The sequence below is a fragment of the Leucopleurus acutus genome (assembly GCF_964270905.1).
Source record: "Leucopleurus acutus genome assembly, chromosome: 13".
Classification (NCBI taxonomy): domain Eukaryota; kingdom Metazoa; phylum Chordata; class Mammalia; order Artiodactyla; family Delphinidae; genus Leucopleurus; species Leucopleurus acutus.
In genome coordinates this window covers 78,145,409-78,160,816 of record NC_139155.1, presented here as the reverse complement: position 1 = coordinate 78,160,816, position 15,408 = coordinate 78,145,409, and the positions used below count along the sequence as shown (strand labels likewise).

Sequence of the window (15,408 nt, the reverse complement as noted above, 5' to 3'; positions counted from 1 at the left end):
GGGAAGTACAGGATGCTGTGAGAGTCCCCAGTAGGGGCACCATGCCTCACCTGAAGGGGCAGGGGAGGTTTCTAAGAGGCTGTGATCTGCAGGAGGAGCAGGAGGTGGTTAAGACACAAGAAAGGAAAAGGGCCTTTGAGGTAGAAGGGCAGCACACAGCTGACTCTGGAAGCTGTAAGGGTTAGTTACTCAGTCTCAGTTTTCTCATCTGGAAAATGGGGATAGAACATCTACCACATGTCAGATTGGCACTAGTTGGTGTATGGAAGGAAATGAAAGAAGAAGGGTCTGGCTGAAGCACAGGGAACAGAGGGAAGAGGGGCAGGAGAGAGTGAGAGGAAGACTAAGGATGCTGGATAGGCAGGTGGGCTGCAAAGCCTCACCTGCTTCCTCTCCAGGCAATGACAACCCACCCCTCATTTCACCCACATACATAAAGTCTTTTTATGTTTGCAGCATCTCAAACGGGGTTTTGTAAACATCTCAATTTTCTAAGGGAAGAAACATGTTCAGGCACATGTAGTGACTCACCCAAGGCCCCATGGCTGGAAAGTGGCAGGGTCAGGAATGGCCCAGGAATTCCGACATCCATTCAGTGCTGGGCAGATGATCTCCTGACGTGGCCATGGCCTTGGGAGTTGGAAGATGTGAATTCTGATTCTATAACTGACCAGCTGGGTGTTTTTTGGACAAAATATCTCACCCCTCTTTCAGCCACAGTACAGGGTAAGTGAAAAAATGGCCACCCAAAGATACCAGGTCCCAAACCCTGGAAGCTGTGAATGTGACCTCATCTGGAAAAAGGGTATTTGAAGACACAATTAAGTTAAGGCTCTTGGCACGGGGAGCGTATCCTGGATTGTCTGGGTGGGGCCCAAATGCAGTCACATGTATCTGTATGAGACAGATAGAAGGAGACGTCATACACAGCAGAGGCCAGGTGACCGCAGAGGCAGACTGGAGTGATGCTGCCATGAGCTAAGGAATGCTGCCAGCTACCAGAAGCTGGAAGACGCAAGGAAGGATCCTCCCCTAACATCCAGCACTGTCCCCACCCCCCACCCCACACCTCTGACACCTAGATTTCGTTTCAGTGACACTGATTTTGGACTTCTGACCTCCAGGACTGTGAGAGAACAAATTTCTATTGTTTTCAGCCCCAGGCATGTGGTTATTTATTATAGCAGCCACAGGAAATGAATACAGTGGACCCTCTGTATCCGCAGGTTCCTCGTCTGTGGATTCAACCAATCTCACATAGAAAATCCGAGGATGCGGAACCGCAGATGTGGAGGAGCAAATGTAAGGGACTTGAGCGTCCACGGATTTTGGTATCCGAGGAAGATCTTGGAACCAATCCCTCGCAGATACTGAGGGATGACTGTACTCAGCTTTTCATCTAGAAAGTAGTGATAATAATCTCTCTCTCTCAGAGGGGTGTTGAGAGCCTTATATGAGTCAAGACATGGGAAAGAATCTAGCAAGAACCAGAATGCACTAGGCAATGAGTAACCATTCTCTATGGTTTTCTCTGTTTTCTTATTCTCTGTTTTCTTATTCTCTGTTTTTCTTATTCTCTGTTTTCCTTATCTTTCTCCCATACCCACTGTGAGGTACAGCTTGGGCCCCGAAGCTGAAGCCCTGGGCTGGAGTCCCAACGCTACCACTTAATAGCTGTCTGCCTGCTCAACCTTCCGTCTCCTCCTCATGAATGACAGGAACTGTACCTCCCTGAGAGGAACAGCAAGAGGCTACATAAGGTAATGCATACATGAAGTGCTCTTAGTACAGTCTCAGGTTCACAGTCGGTGCTCAATAACTGCGAGCCATTATTATTCCAGGCAGTCAGTGCGGAGCCAGCTTCCTCATGTGCCTGGATTCACGTCTCCTGCCTTCAACAAAGTGCCACAACTGCTATGAAGGAAGAGGTTCAGGGCATCTAGAACCCAAGGGGCACTGAACCCAAGGAGGGGGTCATGGGAACCCTGATTTGTAGCCGGTTGGTCAGAAGTACAGGTGCCAACTTGGGGCTGGTGACTGGCATCTGAAGTGACAGGGGCAGTCTTGCGGGACTGAGACCTTATCCTGTGGGATCTGACACTATCTCGAGGTGGACAGTGTCAGAACTGTGTTAAACTGAAGGATACCCAGCCGGTGTCAGAGAATTACATGATGTGTGGAAAACCCACACATCTGGTGTCGGAGGTATTGAGTGTATGTGTGTACAGGAGAAACACAGGAGTGTGTTTCTCCTATACACCTGGCCAGTGATTTGATCAGTTGTCACTCAAGACAGATGGTCAATTCCAGCCTGCTCTTCTGCCAACCAATGCCTGGGACAAATTCTGAGCTTTCTGACCTAACCGTGATGTCTTTTCCTCACACTGCTCAGTCCTCTGAATTACAATGATTATCCCCCAAGACCTCTTCATCGCAACACCTCCTGCAGGCCTCTCCCTAAGGTACACTCCAAAGAATCACTGCCACCAGTCTGCTTCCTGTGTCCATGGCAGGCGTCACTCACGGATCACAGAGTCCTTTTCTTCGGAGCCTCGGTACCCTCTATATAACGTGCCCCAGAAGCCACAAAGAGTCAAAAACCTTTGAGAGCCATCCTTCCCTGGGAGAAGCAGGACCCAGGGCATGTCAATGTGCTTTTTTTCCTTCCTTGGGTGAAATTTAGATGAAAATTGCATCAAGGCCAGCTCTGAACAACAAAACTTAGTAAATGCACTTGGAGAGCAGAGGCGTGACAAGAAGGTGGTGACAATAAAGAATGATGCTCAGCTTCAAGGGATGACAAGAGGTGGGAGACAGGATCTACTAGCTCAGGCTCTGTTCATTTGATGCACTGACATTAGCTCTGCCCAAGTCCAACCTTTCCTTCTCCAGAAGGCATCCTGAAACCCCTGCATGATTGGCGTGATGGGCCTACCTTGGACTTGACGGCCAGGATGATCTTGGGCAGGGCCACGACAAGGCACTTGAGGGCGATGGTGATGTACTTGAGCACAAAGTCTGCGATGCCCACGATCCACAGCAGGTCAAAGAAGTCCAGCGTCTCCAGGTTGGGCTTCAGGAATATGAGGCTGGGGGAGGAGTCAGAGAGTCAGGATGCTCACTTAGGGTCACTGGCCCTTAGGGGCCCTTCTACTCATTCTAGGAGCCTTGTAAATATTACCTGTAGAAAGAGCACTAAGCTGGGAGTCAGATATCTGTGCCCTGTTCCTGAATCTGCTATTAACTTGCTGTGTGACCTCAGGTGGGTATCTTAACCTCTCTGAGCCTCAGTTCCCCTGAGAGTTAAATGATGAGACTGGCCTAGAGCATCATTAGTTAAGCTCCCCTCCAGTTTTATCGGCCATAAAAGGCTTCACAAGAAGAAACAAAAGGAAGGAAGGAAGGCCGACCAATAACATGAAGGAGGGAGAGAGAGAGAAGGAGGGAGGAGGGATTTGATGTGCAGACGCTGTGCTAAGCAATTTACTCACTGTATCTCATTGTCCTGCAGAGTGAGCACTGCTCATCCCCACTTTATAAATGAGGCCCTGAAGCTTGGAGATGTGAAGTTAAGTTGCCCAAGGTCACACTGCATGATAAGCATATGGGCATCAGTATCAGACAGACTTGAATTTGAATCCAGGCCTCTCCATTACTGGACCCTAGGCAGATAATGTTCTCTCTGTAAGCCTCAGTGTTCTCATCAATAAAATGGGAATCGGTCCCTCCCTCAGTGTTACTGGTGGGATTCAATGAGATAATAGGTATACATACTACTGACTCTGTCATGCAGCAGTGATAATGATAACAACATCTCTACGGGGCAGGCACTGTTATCTACCCATTTTGTAGATGAGAAAAAGAGGCACAGAAAGGTAAATGAACATGCACAAGGTCCTACAAATATGATGGAACGGTGGTGGATTCGAACCCAGGTGTCCCGGCTACAGTTACTGCTCTCAGTCCTTATTCCACAGCAGTACTACTCGGAGTGTGTAAACCCATTTTACCCATCCGTGACCAGGTAAGTCACACTCAATTTCTGTACTTCCCTCACTAGGGACAGACAACAAGTCATTCTCGAATTGGCACTGATCCATAGACCACATGCTGAGCAGCACTGCTCTCCATCACCTCTGTGGATGATGGTATTAACAACATCTTGGCTTTCTACAGCATGCTGGCCCTAGTGTACATGCTTTGCATGTCTCAAGTCATTTCATCTTCCCAAAGGCTCTATGTGGTAGGCACTATGATTATCGCATCTTGAGCTGGGGAATCTGGAGCGCTTCGACGTGGAGTCACCGCCTATGGCATCTCAGCTAGAATGTGGAGCTAGGATTGGAACCAGCACCCAAGCTGTGCTGGTCCCCTCGCTTTTCCTCCCGCCAGATTAAAGGCTCCAAGCAAAGGCCACTCCGAGTCCTGCCTGTCCACCAAAAAGCAGGGGACAGTGCACACAGCCCAGAGTGAATGCTTTCTAAACGCTTCCCACATACTCTGCTGGGCTGGTGGAAAACGGTGCAAACTGAGGCTCCCTGAGGAGAGCATCCTAGGAACGAACTGGTCTGTTTTTGTACTTTTATTTTTAAAAGTCAATTTTTATTTTGAAGAGCGAGAGTAGGGTTAAATCAATGAAAATAATCTATTTTTGCAATCTCTCATGATACCTTTGGTGTCCTTCCACATCTGAGCCCTGTCTCTGTGGGATGCCTCGTCTGCAAGTCTGAGTGGCATCTGAGTTACGATATGGGGAGAGGCTGGCAGCCCTGAGCTCCCCTTTTTGTCTCTGCTCTTGTCCCTCCCTGGGCACAACCCAGGCTGGCTGGTTGACTTCCATGCCCTGCTTCTCTATTATGCATCTCTGATCGCAAAAGAAATGAAGATCTGCCCTCCACTTTCCATTTGATCTCAGAGACACCGATCTGTTAAATTCACCCACGTAGGTTTTAGTTCATTGTCTTAGAGTTTTTTCTGTTTTGGCTTTTGGAGCCAGAAAGATGCCCAAGTGTTTTTCCGCAGATTGATCACTAAGTCCACTTATTTCTAACGTACACTATGAACTTTAATGGATGGATACATTTTATTGTCAGTTTTCTGCCCCATTAGCCATCACCCCCAATAGACAAAGTAATTTATCATAAAAGAATAATATTATGATATGATTATGACATATCAAATGTTTCACAGTTTGCCCAGTACTTTTCACATATTATTAACGTTTGGCCTCTCTGATAATTAGCCTGTGGGTGGGTAATGACCTTCAGGTGGGTAAGGCAGAAATTAACTTGCTCTCGGTTTCACTAATGCAGAAACTAGGCGAGGTTCGAAGAAGTTCCACTCTTTGCCGAAGGGCACAAAGCTGGTGCGTGGCAAGACTAAGAACCTCTGACACTGGTCATCAGACTTCAAATCCTGGGATGATTCAAAGTCTGTTACCTACTGGGACTAAGGCTTATTAGAAAGGGTTTCATTAAGCCAAAGTTTCCTCACCTGTAAAGCAGGGACAGCAATACCCTGCTGAGTGGGAGGGCAAAATAAGATAATGGCTATTGGTAGCATTTACAAACCCACTCTAGACCACTGACATCAATAATGAAGGAGGCTCAGCTCTGCTGCTTTTCTCCGGGTCACTCTCTTTCTCTTTGTGTGCTGCCGGTTTGACTCAGCACTGGTTTGACGAGGGCACAGAGGTCTGAGCCTGTGAATGTGATCATGGCCAGAGAATGGCATGAGCTGGAAATTCCTCCAAGGTTCTGGGAGACTCCATCTCCTTTACCCTCCACCAGGACCTTGATCTTCTGGGCCAGGCAACTTATGCAGTGTGCGGGAGGCATGCTGATGCCTTGGAACTAACTTCCCAAATTGCTTTCATGCAACTTCGGGTGGCCCCAGAAAGTGGTGAAACGGGTCACTCCTCAAAGTCCATTTTTAAAACAGATGGGCATGATCTGAAAGCTTGGCTTGAGTTTCAACCCTGCGCCAGAGACCATTACTGGCCAGTCCTCCCCCCCCATGCACTATGTGGCTACTAGAAAATGCAAAATTACACATGTGGCTTGCATTATATTTCTATAAAGAATTATGCTCTAGGCACGTGTATATGACAACAGGGTGGGATGTGAAAGTTACAACATGACTTAGAGCTACTGCATTGTTCTCAAATGAAGGGGCTGTGGGTCCTGAGTCCAACAAAGCCCCCCACTTTCTCACTGGAGGGTCAGACTCCCCTGCTCACCTGTTATACAGCTGCTGGGAACTGAACGTGTAGAGCACATACAGGGTGTTCCCCGCCAGAAAGGCTAAGATCCACAAAATGACCAGCACCGACCTCTTCTCCTAGAGACAAAGCAAGAGATCAGTGGAGATGCTGAAACGCCAAAGGTGCACCTGGCAGGATATTCCAGAATGTTCCCCGACAAAGGGCAAATTTTCCCTTTCTCAAAGGTTTGGAGGAAGCGGGGCTAATGGTGAAAGGAAGGGCGTTGGCATCTTTCCATCCCACTGGAAACTAAGGGATGGTTACAGAGAAGGTAACAGAAATGTGTGAACCTGCTTGGAGAACAATCCAGAGAGTCAGAAGGGCACCACGGTTAGCAAATCAGACTCTGGAGCTGGGTGGCCTGGGTTCAAATCCTTGGTCTATTATCTGGAGGCTGTCCAACCCTGGGCAATTACTTAAACTCGCTACATTTCTCTGTAAAATGGGTATACGTTGTATCTCTCTTCTAGAGTCTGAGAATTAATGTACATGAACTGCTTAGAACAGTACCTGGCATGTAAGAAATGTTAGTTTACATATACTGTTAGGAACTGAGGCACAGAGAAACTAAGTAACTCTGGCTCAAGGGCACATGTTTTAAGCTCCAGTGTCCTCATTAAAAAATGGGGTTTGGGGACTTCCTGGTGGTGCAGTGGTTAAGAATCCGCCTGCCAATGCAGGGGACATGGGTTTGAGCCCTGGTCCGGGAAGACCCCACATGCTGTGGAGCAGCTAAGCCTGTGTGCCACAACTACTGAAGCCCATGTGCCAGAGCCCGTGCTCCACAACGAGAAGCCACTGCAATGAGAAGCCCGCGCACCGCAACGAAGAGTAGCCCCCGCTCGCCACAACTAGAGAAAGCCCGCGTGCAGCAACGAAGACCCAACGCAGCCAAAAATAAATAAGTAAAATTTTTTTTTTAAATCAGGTTTTGTTAAGGATTAAGTAAACTTGATAAATGTAAACATTCAGTCTGGTACAGGCTCACATTTCAAGCTCACTAAATGGTAGGACTTGTTGTTCTGACTTTACAACCCAGCAGTAGATTCAGATCGACAGTTTGGAAACTTCTGTTCTAACTTTTTCCGGCATGGACCTTTGGGCTACTGCCCTGGACTGACCATTCAACATAGGGCCACATTTATAGGATTAAACTCAAACTCGTACACATGGATGTCAAAGCCCTTTGCAACCTAGCCCCGTTTCTCTTTCACCAGCCTTGTTTCTGATTAGTCCCCAGGAAGACAAGCTGGGAAACCTTCTCAGTTGGCTGTATCTCAGTAGTCTCTCAGCCTGACAGCAACCTAAGGAAATTTCTAGACGAGGCGTACAGCAGGGCATTCCTGCCTGTGTACCCTGGGATACATAATCAGACCCCCGTGCTGCTGACAAGCTGAAAAGCTTGTCTTTTCCTGGACCAGGGAGGCTGCATTGCTGGAATAAGATGAGGTCATAACTTTCCCAGTGTAACCTTCCCTGTGGTTTCGGTAAATGCTCCACTGTCTCCAGACACAGCTCAGTGCTCGACACGCTGTTACAACACACATTTCCATAGTGCAGACAAAATAAATGCATCTCCATCCACCCATTATTCCAGGAGGGGTCAAGGTTAACGGCCTGAGAAACCACCTCCAACCAACCAACGGCTCTTATCAATGTGATTAATCCACTCGGCAGCCCTTTTTATGCCAATAAATAATAGATTCCGGTTTAATCCCCCGTAAATCCAAACCAAAAGTGGAAGAGAAAGGGAATTAGCAATGCTCCGAGAAGCCAGACTCTGAAGGACAAATGGGGTACTTATCCAGTAGTAAGTTGAGATTCCTAAACTTACTAAGAGTCATGCAGACTCTCTTCCACTGAAATATACACAGACAGGCAAATCATCACCTGTGTCTTCATGGGGTTCAAAGACCCCTAGAAGTCTGTCCATGGATACAGGCATCCCCTTGCCCCTAAAATTCAAGTCAAGGCACCACGCGGATGTTACTGCATCTGAGAAAGAGCCACAGCCCCAATAGTCTCCACTATGACATCGAGCAACCTGCTGTTCTAATAGCAGCAGAAAGGGGTCTGCATGAAGAAGATGAGACTAAGGGTCAAGAAGAACCTCTGGCTCCATGCCCAACTCCAGACTTCAATGTGCTCATGTATCAAATAAAGACTGAGCTGGCATCTGTGCCTCACGGACGCCTAGGTGCTTCTGAGAAAGCAGATGACCCCAGAGCAAGGTCAGAGAGGATGGTGGCTATCATAGGATCACATGTGCAGCAGAAAACAGGCTTGTTAAAAATAGCTCAATTAAGTTGTTCCTATGAGCCAGGCACTGTACTAAGCACCTTCCATGCACCATCTCATTTAATCCTCTCGATGGGTGTATGAAGTTGGTGTGGCAGTTCCTTTTCCAGAGGTGGCACCTGAGGCTGTGATCAGTGAGGTAACCCATCCAAGGGCTTGCAGGAGGGTGGAGGAGCTGGAATTTGAATCTGGGGGGTAGTACAGGCTCTGGGCTCAATGCCTGGGTTCATATCCTGATGCCACCCTTCACGCTGGCTGTGTGGCCTTAGGCAAGAAACTTATGTCTTAGCCAAGAAATTCTGGGCCACTATTTCCTCACTGGGAAAATGAGTCAGAATGATTTTGCCTCCCTCCCAGGTTGCTGGGATGAAACTGCAAGAGGAGCTGTGTAATGGGTCCAGCACCGTGCTGGACATGGTTAGTGCTCGGCAGATACCAGAGGGCATTCGGGATGACGGTGGTGAAGCCGTACGGCCACCCAGCAGTGCCCGTGGGGCGGCCTTAACCATGGGCGTGGGTTGGAAGTGAGCTGATTGAATGCCGGGAGGATAAGGGGAATGGGCCAGGGGCACATGGGGAGAGGCTGCTGTTGGAAGGGAGAAGGACGGCACATCCGGGGATCTGCCCAGGGTGGGAGGCAGAAGAATGGCCTCCCAAAGGTGTTCCTGTCCTAATCCCTGCAACCTGTGAATATGTTAGGTTACATGGCAAAGGGCAATAAAGGTTGCAGGTGGAATTAAGTTTGCTAATCAGCTGACCCTGTGTGAGGGACAGTCTCCTGGATTATCCAGGAGGGTCCAATGTAATCACAAGGGTCCGTAAAAGTGGAAGAGGGAGACAGAAGAGGAGAGTCAGAGGGAGATGTGTCTATGGAGGGATGGTCACAGAGATACAACGTTGCTGGCTCGAAGAAGGAGGAGGGGGCCATGAGCCAACGACTGTGGGTGACTTCTAGAACCTGGAAAAGGCGAGGAAAGAGACTGTCCTCTGAACCCTTCAGAAGGAACACAGTCCTGTTGACACTGTGATCTTAGGCTAGAGGGACCCACTTCAGGCTTTGATCTACAGAACTGTGAGTAATCCCTCTGTGTTGTTTTAAGCCACCAAGTTTGTGGTCATTGGTTACAGCAGCCCCAGGAGAGTAAGTTACCGGGTGACTCACCTTTAGAGAGACCTGCTCCCGGAGCGTGGAGTTGGCATAGGCGAAGGTGCTGGCCATCCCGATGCACACAGCAATGCCTGCAGGACAGAGGAGGGGCCGAGACCACCCACTTAGACTCGTCAGACCTGGCCCAGGCTTACTACGGACAATCCCTGGTCCCCTCGGGGTTGACACGCTAACCACAGAGGAGAGAGAAAAATCCCATTTCTGGGGCACTTGGGCTGCCATGTATGTCACTGGGAACCCCAAGCCACTCTGAGAAGAGGCCTCTGACTTAGGGATGGGATTGAGGCCCGCCACTGTGGGCGTATTTTATAGAACCAGTTAGAAGCATGGGCTGTGCAGTCTGGTAAGACCTGTGTTCAAATCTCGGCTTGGACTAATCACTGCACCTCTCTGAGCCCCAGTTTCCTCCTCTGTAAAACAGACAGAATAATAACAGTACTTAACTCAAGGAGGGATACTGCTTACAGTGTACAATCTCTAGAAGTTAGTAAGTGGTGCCTATTATTATTTCTACTTCCAAAAAGAATCTGAGGCGTGTTATTTGTAATAAAAGCATATGTAGAAAAAGACCACAACACCATAAGAAATTGAAGTTTCATGTTAAAGGGGAAAGAATTCCTAGCTGACAGGAAAACATGACCCTTGTAGAGTAGGGAAAAAGAACTGAATTTTATTCCACAATTTAGCAAGCTACTATCTTGGAATTCCCCCTAAATAGGGATTTTCGAATCCTACTTTTTGTTCCCTGTGGAAAGGATTCTGCTTTCACATGACATGCACAGTTCCCAAGCTTGGAGTTCACTTTTACTTTTTAAATAGTACGTGTATTCCAGGCATTCTTCCAGATCTTCTTTGTAAAAGATGTGTTTCTTCATTAAAAACATATAAAATCAAAACCAGTAACCCCACAATCTCTTCTTGTACTATTCTCTTCGATCAGACAAAAAAATCTGCCAACTGAGAAACAAAATGACCAAACTTGAGAATAAAAATTAGTGGTGAGTTTGCTGGAATTCAGGGTAAGGGAGAACACGCCAGGTTCCATTTCTAGGAATAAAAAGGGAGGGACTGACATGGTAGCACCCCAAAAAGGAAGGAGTGATCTGAGTCAGCTGGAACCCACCAGAAAGGGGCAAATGAGACACAAACGATGGCCTAAACTCCTCTAGATATTTCTTGTGGGATGTAATAAGCCATGAGACAGTAATTAGTACTGTAATTTCTACCATAAGATAAAAACAATAGCCTAAACTCTCCAGGACACAGCAACATCATGATCTAATAACAGTACGTAACAGATAATAACAATAGTGGACCAGAAACCACATTTATTGGCTGTTAAGTGTGTGTCAGGTACTAGGCTAAGCACTTTATGAATCATTATCTTACTTCCTAATAATAATATTAGGTACTATTTACTGAGCACTTGCTATGTGCAGGGTTCTATGTTAAGTATCTTACATGTATTAATAATGAATATAATAAAAATAATCTACACTTGCATAGCACTTACTCTCTGCCAGGCACTGTCCTAAGTGCTTTACATATGTTTATTCATTTAACCTCACTCAATCTCACGAAGGCAGATGCTGTTCATATACTATAATAGTATCTGTAACATACTATTAGAGTCTATGTATAGCTATAATACATAGGTAATAGTATTTGTAACAGTACATATACTATTTTAACCCCCATTTTTTGGATGATTGGACTGAGGCACAGAGAGGTTAAATAATGTACCCAGCGTCACACAGCTAGGAAGGGGGCAGAGCCCAGGTTCAGACCCAAGCAGTCTGAACTCCTGGGTAGTACACTCTATTCCTTCACATCACCCAACCAGCTGTGGGAGTTTCTACCACAACCCCGCTGGAGAGATGACAAATCTGAGACTCAAAGAATATGAGTGGCTTGCCCCAAGTCACACAGCTAGTCGGCCAGGATTTGAACCCAGGTCTGACTCAGAATCCTGGACTCTTAAGGACTTTGCACCATAAGGACCTCTACTGCCTTCCCTTGGCACTTGGGATGGAGACGCCATCCCCCTACCCAACAGGTGAGGCGGCAGTCTTTGCGCCCTCCATCCCTCCACACTCACCAAGCTTATGTTGGAAGCACACTTTGGCCAGCAGGATGAGGATGAAGGGCAGCCCTTTCTGGAGCCAGCAGATCACGGCCTTCAGCTCGGACAGGGCTGGGGCGGGCGTCCCCGGCTGCTCGTCTCCCGCCTCGTCGGAGTGCGCGCGGTGGTCCCCGCCCACGTGCTGCAGCAGGGAGCCCCCGCGGTGGCCGCCGTGGTGGAAGTGGTGGTGGGGCTGGCGGTGGTGGTAGGCGCCCCCCTCACCGCGGCCCCCACCTTCCTCCCTGGATGTGGGCATCTGGAGAAACACGTCCCCGCCGCCCGCCGCGGCCCCCAGCACCAGGCTGGACGGGAAAGGGGTGGCGGGGAGGCTGCCTGTCGGGAGGCCCGATAAGCCGGAGAAGAGCGCTGGCGGGGAGGCCGCTTCTGCCTTCAGACTTTCAAAGACTCCGCCTTCGTCCACACTCGCCTCAGAGCTGAGCGCTTGACTGCGATTTCTGGGCCAGAAGGGAGGAGAAAGCCGCCACCAAGTCAGGCAGTGGAGGATGGGGGGCAGGGGACCCTATCAGTGATGTTAGGGGCCGAATTGGGGCCCCTGCCCCAGGAAAATCATATGTTGAGACCCTAACCACCAGTACCTCAGCCTGTGACAGTTTTTGAAGACAGTGCTTTTGCAGAGGTAAGTGAAAATGAGATCATTAGGGCCAGCCTTAATCCAATATGACTGGTGTCCTTATAAGAGGAGGAAATTTGGACACAGACATGCGGGAGGGAAGACGATGTGAAGACACAGAGAGAAGGTGCCCATCTGTGAGCCAAGAAGAGAGGCCTCAGAAGAAACCAACCCTGCCGATGCCTTGATCTTGGACCTCCAGCCTCCCGAATTGTAGAAAATAAATTTCTGTAGTTTAAGCCACCTAGACTGTGACACCTTGTCACCCTGCAGCCCTAACAAACCAATAAGTAATAATAGCAACAGGGCCATAATCTTTACTGAAATTTTACTATGTGCCAGATACTTTTCTAAGTGCTTTCCATCAATTAACTCATTAAATCTTCCTATCAACCCTGTGAACTAGGTACTAATAATACCAACTTACAGATCAAGAAACTGAGGCACAGAACAAAGTAACTTGTCCAGGATCACACAGCTGGTAAGGTATGGAACAGGGAAGAGTCAAACCCAGCAAGGCTACCTCTGGAGCCTGCTTTCTTAACCACTATACTTTACTGAAAAGGGAGCACAGAGTCCTCTGACTCTAGATTAACCTCAGAAACTCAGGTACCCCTGGTTCTGTAATCTCCAAGTTCAATGATTCCCAGTTCCCAAGAGGATCCACCTTGGTCACAACTGGTATTTGGAGGGCAGCAGAAAGTAATGGGAAGAAGATTTAATTGGAGAAGCCCACATGTGAACCCTAGCTCCACCCTTCCCAGGGGTCTTAACAATCCTACACTCAGTTTTCTCACCTGGAAAATGGGTATAAACACCATTCATGCATAGAATTCCTGGGGATCAAATTTAGAATACCCCTTTCAGTGTACCTCGCACTTAGTAAGTGGGAACTATTATCTCTAATCCCTATGGAAAACCTCCAGGGCTAACTGCCATTTCTAGTTCCAAGCACAGGCCTGTTGTACTGGAATCAGGTAAAGGATGCTGATGCTCTCTCAGAGCCATTGCTGGAGGAGCAGAGAGCCTAGAGTTACCCTTCCGAGAATGGTGAGCCCCAAACTGGGTGCACTTTCCCATGAACACCATGCCCCGGAGTTCTGGATGTCATGTGTCTTCTCTTGGGCTTGTCCTTTTCGAATGCAATCAGTCTACACAACAGGTGGAGCTGATTAGCTCAATGTGCTGTGTCAGTGGGAGGGGCAAAGAGCCACCCTCCCCTCCTTATCTCACCCCAAAGTAGGGTTCCCAAGGAACCTCCACAGACCCCTACGGTACTCTAAATACATCCTGAGTTTACTGAAAGTGAGTGCTGAGTTCCACTCATCCTGTGGACCCCACAACCCAGGTGCTTAATAAAAGTATGCTAGTTACCGGGCTTCTCTGGTGGCGCAGTGGTTTAGAATCCGCCTGCCAATGCAGGGGACACGGGTTTGAGCCCTGGTCCGGGAAGATCCCACATGCCGCAGAGCAACTAAGTCCACGTGCCACAACTACTGAGCCTGCGCTCTAGAGCCCGCAAGCCACAACTACTGAAGCCTGCATGCCACAACTACTGAAGCCTGTGCGCCTAGAGCCCGTGCTCCGCAACAAGAGAAGCCACCGCAATGAGAAGCCCGCACACCGCAACGAAGAGTAGCCCCTGCTCTCCACACCTAAGGAAACCCTGCACACAGCAACGCGCAACGCAGCCATAAATAAATAAATTAATAATAATAATAAAAAAAGTAGGCTAGTTACCATCCAGGCACAAAATGGCCCCAGAGGGAGGCTGCAGGGGAGGTTTTACACTGCTTTCACACTTGATCTTACGTAATCTATTCTCCATCAGACAAGGGTGCATTAAAAAAAACCCAAAAAAACCATGTATTTGATTATTTCACTAACCCACTAAAAGGGCTGCCCATTCTAACCTCCTTCCTGCAGTCTCAGATAAACCCTCAAGATAGGGACTAATATCATTTCCATTTTACAGATAAAGAAACTGAGGCTTAGAGAGATGAACTTCCCAGATATCTTGGATTATCTTGCCGTGAACTCCAATCTCACCATGTGCCCTTTTCTTACTGCCCAAGGGCTTCCAGGGCCCTTGCCCAGGCCATCCCCTTCATGGGCTGTCCCCCTGCCCCACCCTGTCCCACCTAGGTAACTTACGCTCATCCCTCAGATTCTGGCTAAAAATCTCTCTTGCTTGGTGGAGCCTTCCCTACCTCCTGGACAACGGCAGTCTGCTTGCTCTTTGTCCTCACTGCACTCTACCCTCCCCTGCACAGGACTGGTCATATTTATTGTTTTACTCCTTACCTGTGACTCTCAACCCTGGGTGTACATTATAATAACTCGAGGGAGCTTTTGAAAAATACAGGGGCCCTGGACCCAATGTTGACCAACTGAATCAAAATCTTTGGGGTTGGGCCTCAGCACCGCTATTTCTTCAGAGCCTTCCGGGTGATTCTAACATGCAGTCAGCACTGAGAACGGCACTTGAGACTGGGCCCTGCTCCGTAAGGTCAAAGACCATGACTGTTTGCTCCCCACTGGATTACCACTACCCAGCACAATGCACCTCGTGCATAGAACATGCTCAATATTATTTGAAAGAGTGAATGAATAAGCATACTAAAGGCTCTGAGAAGGCCTGCAACTGAAAAAATTAACTTTGTTAAACCTAGTGTTTCCCAAACTTGTGACCATGGAATTATTTTCTTCCATGGAAAACCTATTCAATCTTGTAGAATACCTGTGAAACCCAGCAGGGGAGATGCCGGTCTGGAGAAATCTTGGGGTTGGCTTCGCTGGCCTTACAAACTTGAGGTGGGGGTAAGTTGTCATAAACCACCAGGTTTACACCCCAGCAAGGGAGGGAACTTGAAGATGGTTACCCACCCCCCTACCTCCCATGGCCCATCCCTCCTGGCTCCAAAAGC

General features: G+C 48.2%; 1 protein-coding gene across 1 annotated transcript in view; it reads right to left on the bottom strand.

The window, feature by feature from the left end:
- Nucleotides 1–15,408, bottom strand: part of RNFT2 (ring finger protein, transmembrane 2) — a gene marked incomplete at its 3' end in the record, with an annotated part of 59,502 nt that overhangs the window by 39,704 nt on the left and 4,390 nt on the right. Inside the window, exons 4-7 of the mRNA XM_082853570.1 lie at nt 11,827–12,305; nt 9,723–9,799; nt 6,239–6,339; nt 2,936–3,089 (exon numbers count right to left, since the gene is read on the bottom strand). Coding sequence (XP_082709696.1) covers nt 2,936–3,089; nt 6,239–6,339; nt 9,723–9,799; nt 11,827–12,305 — 811 coding nt within the window. The remainder of the gene's footprint in view (nt 1–2,935; nt 3,090–6,238; nt 6,340–9,722; nt 9,800–11,826; nt 12,306–15,408) is intronic.